The sequence below is a fragment of the Sphaerodactylus townsendi genome, linkage group LG05 (assembly GCF_021028975.2).
Source record: "Sphaerodactylus townsendi isolate TG3544 linkage group LG05, MPM_Stown_v2.3, whole genome shotgun sequence".
In the NCBI taxonomy this organism is placed as follows: domain Eukaryota; kingdom Metazoa; phylum Chordata; class Lepidosauria; order Squamata; family Sphaerodactylidae; genus Sphaerodactylus; species Sphaerodactylus townsendi.
The window spans coordinates 104,877,396-104,884,188 of NC_059429.1; the positions used below are offsets into that span (position 1 = coordinate 104,877,396).

At 42.2% G+C, this 6,793-nt stretch overlaps 1 protein-coding gene across 1 annotated transcript in view; it reads left to right on the forward strand.

Moving 5' to 3' along the window:
* The first annotated feature begins 681 nt into the window (after positions 1-681).
* Positions 682-6,793, forward strand: part of IFT52 (intraflagellar transport 52) — a 6,349-nt gene continuing 237 nt past the window's right edge. Inside the window, exons 1-4 of the mRNA XM_048497653.1 lie at positions 682-792; positions 3,065-3,189; positions 5,656-5,743; positions 6,730-6,793. The exon at positions 6,730-6,793 is cut by the window's right edge and continues 237 nt beyond it. Coding sequence (XP_048353610.1) covers positions 775-792; positions 3,065-3,189; positions 5,656-5,743; positions 6,730-6,793 — 295 coding nt within the window. The 5' untranslated portion in view covers positions 682-774. The remainder of the gene's footprint in view (positions 793-3,064; positions 3,190-5,655; positions 5,744-6,729) is intronic.

Consider the following 6,793-nt stretch of genomic DNA (forward strand, 5'->3'; position numbering starts at 1 on the left):
GGAAGAACTTTGTACAGTGTCTTCCTTAGAGGGAGAGTGTTGATTTTCCTTTCGATTTTGAGCTCACTTTTTGCTGATGGCATAATAAAACTGCTAGTCTTTAGGACACCTCGGTCCCTTATACTGTAGTAACTTTCCATGACTTCCATAGAAGTTCAGCAAAATATGAATAGCTACACAATTTGCAGCGAGCAAGACATAACAAGACTAGTTTCCTTAACTGAACTGTGGTGCAGAGTGTCAAATGAGAACTGGACTACCCAGGTTCAAATAACCTACTCTGCTGTGAAAAGCCTGCTGGGTGACTTTGGGCTCGTCACACACACTTCCAGCCTAATCTCACAGGGTTGTTGTAAACCGCTTTGCAGAAAGACAGTGAAGCAAGCGGATAAATGAGTTTCAGAAGGCACAGCTGTACAAGGGGAGGGGGCTCAAACTCCTACCTCGCCATTCTATATGCAAGGTGAATTCCAGTATACAATATTTCGACAAGGTACAACTTGAAGTCCCTCAGTTTAGCAGAATGAAAGATTACATTAGCGCACTCAACGCTTGGAAACAAAAGGACACGAGGGGGCGCCTGCCGCCATCACGGTGGCCGTGACGCCAACTCCGCCCCAACCGCTGTTTTCGGTCTGCTGGATTTACGCCTCCTTCGCTCCAGAGTCGTGGCGGCTTTAGACGCATGCGCAGCAGGCGGGGCGTTGCGTTGCTAGGGCGGGAGAGGCCCTTGGTTACCGGACTCTGCTGTTTGGCCGGCGGGGCCGCGAGACGATGGTGGTGACTTCTCAGGTAAATAGATCTCCTCGGGACCTTTCCTGTAGTACTTTTGCCCCTAAGGAGCGACCTTTGTTCTCGAGGGATTAGCAGGCTTCTAGTGTGTAACCCCAGTGCACTTTCCCCTGATCGCTTATGTCCGAGTAGAGAGCATGCATGTTAATTCGCCTTAGCAGAACTGTTATCCCCCCCCCTCCCCGCCCCGATAATGCATTTAAGGGTTGTGACAGACAGAAATCCGGCAGGGAAAACTTCCTTTGCCAATGCATTTCTCCATATTGTGCCTTAATGCTTTCCCAACGCCGAGTCGTACATTGACTAACAACATACTTGGGAGTTGGGTACCTCCCTCTCAGCATGTATGAAATATCTATATTGTAACGTTGCATTATAGGTATTGTAATTTTGGCCTGCGCTTTCAACGTGGTGCTGTTGCTTATCCCTCTGGTTGGTCCTCACAACAACCTTACGAGGAAGAGAATGATTGCCCCAAGGTCACCCAGTAAGTTCCATGATGAGTGGGGACTTGAGCCTGTGCCTCCCCAGGTCTAGTGCAACACTGCTAACCAGAACACCATACTCACTTTCTTTATATAACTATAATAGTCATGGTTTCCCCTTATTTGTAAGAGTGCTGTAAAGGGTATTTTCACAGTGCTTATAACTTCCAGCCTTCTCTGGGAAGAGGAAATCACAATTAAATCAGTTTTGAAGCTATAGTGTCAGCATATGCTCTAATGCAACATGGTTTATCTCTACCAAGGCAGATCAAGAATTTCCTAATTGTGAGACCTCTTGCCCTGAAAGCCAAATGGTGTTGCCTTAGTGTCGCCTTATGCTGCCTGCAACTTGATGGCACTGTCCACCACCACCAATTTTACCAAATCAAATATTGTTTGGGTTTTAACAAATGGTGCTATGAATCTGTTCTTACTGCTCTGTGACAATCAGTTTTCAAAAGAAAGGTTTCCATTATGCTCTGCAAAAAGTTATGCCACCTGGTTGGCGGTTAATTGTTTTTGTGATCCTAGAGTGTCACTCAGAAAACATTAAATTATGTGGTGATAGAGGCCTTCCCCTTCTCCAACCAGAAAATCATATACAATCATTTGATAATAGAAGTGCCTCTCTAATAGAAACTCCAGTACAAGAATTTTGATTTCTTAACTCGCAACATGCCCCAGATAATCCTAGTGTAAATGTATCGTTGTGACTCATTGGTAGCACTTTGGTCCACAACATTATAGAAATTAAATGCCATTGATATCAATGGAAGTTTTTTCTCATACAACTGGGGACTGTATTTCAGTATCTATTTATTTATTTTAAAACACTATCCCGCGGGCTGCTTCATACAAAATGACTTTTAACAATAAAATAGAGGATGAGCATAAAATCAAAATTAAAAGCCAACCACAATAAAATGCATCAGTCACACACAATTCAACAACAACCACTTCCTCATCTAAAACAATAACTCAACAAACTGATTCAGGGAGCAATCCTGAACAGGTCTACGACAGATGCGTTAGCACCTCAGTGTGGCTTATTCCAAGCAAAGTGTTCTGTGACACTGCCATCATATACAGAGTTACACCTTTGTAAATCTGTTGATGGTCTTGGCAGAGAAGATGCTCCATACACCACACCTGACTGCTGGAGTACTGGAGAGAGATCTGCATTTCTTGTTTTGTTGTAGATATTTTTGCTATATTGGAGATTTGTATTATATTTGCTCATTGACCGTAAATAAAGTCGACTTCTTCACCTCACCTGACAGACCTTTCACAAGGAAGGGTGCTGCTAGTGAGAAAGTCACAGCTTTCATAGTGATTAAAAGTTCCTGAAAGGAGGGTATATCAAGCACATGGTGTTGTGTGGTTGTAAGCTGGTCAACTGGACAATATAAGGAGTGGTGGTTCTTCGAATATCTGTTTTCTAAATACATAGTTGGAATTTTTACTGGATTATATGTAATTTATTTTTGCCTGAACACACAGTTATTCTAAATAGTCACTTCAAACTGGCATCAAACTGTCAACCAGAAAAGGAACTTTCGCTGAGCTTTCTATTTTGGAGTCAAGACCTGTTTGCTAGAATTTAATTTTTATCTGATTTGATTCGTACAGATATAAAGTATTGTCCTGGTATATTTTGTAATAAGTCTAGCACCTCCTTCCTAACAAAAAACAGAAAAGAAAAATGTAGAATTAATTTTTTTGTTTTGAATTCTTCTGATAGCTTATTTGGATGTTTCCTTGTCTAAATGATTCTGTTTTTCTTTGAGGTGACTATGGAAGGAGATCTTCGGAATGTAATTGTCTTCAACGCTTCCAAAAAAGAGATTTTTACTATCAATAGCGGCTATAGGACTCTACAGAAAAGGCTTCGTAGTAACTGGAAAATACAGAGGCGAGTTGGGTTATTTGTATTTCTCTTTTCTTATTTCTGTCAGCTGTGTAGGATTATGCATTGTTACATGGAGTGTGAGTGTAAGGTGTGACCATGAGCAAGTCATCTCCTGTTTCTAGATCAGCGTTGAAGTTCAAGGAAGGCATTAAATATGCATGGGAGTATTGAAGATAGTGTCTTCCCCTGTGTAACCTCTTGCCTCACCAATGTCATGAACAAACAAAAATCTACATCTGCTTGACAGCCAATGTGATATAGTGGTTGGAGTGTCAGACTAGGACCTGGGCAACCCAGGTTTTAATCCTCACTGTGCTGTGGAAGCTGGCTGGATGACCTTAGGCCAGTTGAGCAGCAGTGGCGTAGTGGCTAAGAGCAGGTCCACGCTGATCTGGAGGAACCAGGTTTGATTCCCAGCTCTGCCGCTTGAGTTGTGGAGGCTTATCTGGGGAATTCAGATTAGCCTGTACACTCCCACACACGCCAGCTGGGTGACCTTGGGCTAGTCACAGCTTTTCGGAGCTCTCTCAGCTCCATCCACCTCACAGGGTGTTTGTTGTGAGGGGGGAAGGGAAAGGAGATTGTCAGCCCCTTTGAGTCTCCTGCAGGAGAGAAAGGGGGGATATAAATCCAAACTCTTCTTCTTCTTGAACATCCTGAGCCTAACCTCACTCAGAGGGTTGTTGCAAGGATAAAGTGGAGAATGTTGAAAGCCACTATTGATCCCCATTAGGGAAAAAAGTGGACTATAGATGAAGTAAATAAATAAAACATAAACAAGCAAAAAATAGAGCTGGTCATTTCAGGTTTTTTCCCATACTAATGAAGCGACTAAAGTTGGATAAATTTGGATCCTCTGAAGATGCCAGCCATAGATGCAGGTGAAATGTCAGGAGAAAATGTTACTAGAACATGGCCATACAACCTGGAAACCACACAACATCCCAATTATTCTGGCCGTGAAAGCCTTTTACAATCAATTTAGATAGTTGTGCAATTAACTCTCAGCAAATCACGAATTCATTAGTTGGGAAGTCACTGTTTCTGAACATCAGTCCCTTAACTACTGTATGGGAATAATTGGGCAAGTGAAGTGAGACTTAGGGGTCCTATGCAGAGACATGCAATGGCAAACCACCTCTGAATGTCTCTTGCTTTGAAAGCCCTATGGCAGGCCATCCTACACACGTTTGAGGCCAGATTGGGAGCAGGGTGGGTGCCTGGACTGTCAGGCCCATAGCAGGTAGGCAGCTGGCTGGACTAGTGAGCCTGCAACAGGCCAGAGATTGGGGGGGGGGGGGCTTGCATCAGCTGGCTTGTGGGCTGATTCGCCCTCTCAAGGTCCTAATCTGCCCCCAGGCCACATGTTTGACACCCCTTACCTTTGGGGTTGCTACAAACTGACTGTGACTTGTATTGTCGAAGGCTTTCATGGCCGGAATCACTGGGGTGGTGTGTGGTTTCCGGGCTGTATGGCCGTGTTCTAGCAGCATTTTCTCCTGACATTTTGCCTGCATCTGTGGCTGGCATTTTCAGAGGATCCTCTGAAGATGCCATCCACAGATGCAGGCGAAACGTCAGGAGAAAATGCTGCTAGAACACGGCCATACAGCCCGGAAACCACACAGCACCACACTGACTGTGACTTGATGGCACTGTATGCACACATACTCAGTTTTCAGCATTAGCATTTAAAAATTATTTGTCATTGAAATGAGCCTTCCACCTGCAGCCATCAAAAGCGATGTCCACTCTTTTTTTCCTTCATACATAAATATATAAGTGCCATATGGTAACTGCCACCATCTCCTTTTGGTAGGGTGCACATTGTTAAGGCAAAATTGAAGACCTTCATGGTCCTAAGGAAAATAGGGTGGGATTCCAGTGTTTCTTCAAACAAAGTAAGATTTTATTGATAACTGATAGGTAACTTCAAGGTGTCAAGCAACGTATTTGCAAAATAAAATAAAATCAAACTGAGGCAACAAATACTTTGAGGACTTCATTCAATATAAATTCACTCTGACACCTTCTGACATCTTCTCTCTCAGTTCTCTCAGTCTCTCTGTCTTTATTTTGTCCCAACAGTTTACTGAGGCTACTTTCTCTGTATACTTTGTGACACACAGCTCGTTGATTCCGGCTATGAAAGCCTTCAACTGTACTAAGATTTGTAGTTCCTTTTTTCCTTTTTCCTATGCAGTGCCAGTTTAAACAGACTGTGAACACACAGCCTATGGTTTACACAGTGAAAATGGGTGGTAATTCTCAACACCCCTACTTCAGTAATTAGGATGGAAACTAAGAATATTTTCAAAGATGTTTGGTTTTGTAATGATATTTGAAAACTGAATTCCTCAAATAACTATGACAAAATTGATTTGTGTTGATTCAAGCTTAGGGTTTTTGGATGACTTGCTTTTATGAATGCAGGGTAACAGTAACATGTTCTCATTTATTTGTTCTTAGTCTGAAAGATGAAATCACTTCAGAGAAGTTGACTGGGGTAAAACTATGGATTACAGCAGGACCCAGAGAAAAGTTTACAGCTGCTGAAGTATGTTACCGACATAAGCATCTCAAAAAGTTGCTTAAAGATTTAGTTATCTTCTTGGTTTTTGTATTTTTTAATTTGAGACATTTATATACCGTCTTTCCTTCAGGCATCCTGGAATCCAAGGCATTTTTCTGGTGCTTTGATTCCGTTAAGCTTTATACTGATGGAACAGGTTGTTCGGATGCAAGTATTGTTTTGTATTTTTGCCTTTTGGATTTACAGGAGACGAGCAGGCAAGTGCAAATGTCTATTGGACGTTCCGAGCACTATGCTAACATTGTTGACTGGTACACTTCAAAATCATGTTACATCAGTGGTGGGATTCAAACAATTTAACAACTGGTTGTATACAAGCACCATTTTAACAATCGGTTATGCTGAAGTGGTGTGAACCTGCTGAATCCCACCACTGTGTTGCATTCCAGGTGTAGGCCAAAGGTAGATAGTAGCTTTCAAGCAGACTCTAACCAATTATTGGTGGGCTGACTTCTGGTTGCCAGGAAACGGGGGGGGGGGCGGGGGGGGGTTTTTTCTGATCCTGCAAGGCACATCCTACATTGTTAAGCAAGAATGCATACTCAGACTTATTTAACCCAGATAAACTTTGCTGCTTACATTGGCTGAGTATGCATTGTATTATCCTCAGTTTAAAATGCATGAGCAATTATACTAGTGGGAAAAAGGTTAGACTGTTCAAGATTGAAGTCAGCCCCATTCTTTTGTACTCTAGATAGATCATATGTGAAATGCAACAGCATAAATCCTTGCTTGGGCTGCTAAAGATAATAACAGCCTTCAGGATTAATTTACCAGTTGTATTCTGAGAAAAATTGAATAAGAATTATTAATCAAAGAGGTGTTTGGTACTTGTATACTGCATAGATTCTTGCAAATCTGAGTATCTTAATTTTCAGGGGTGTAATCTTCTTTCCTTTTGGGACTGTGGGATTAGCACTCCTGATTATGAGCTTTTTTTTCCTTCTCAGTTTGAGGTTCTAAAGAAGTATTTAGAAAGTGGCGGGGATATCTTGGTGATGCTGGGAGAAGGTG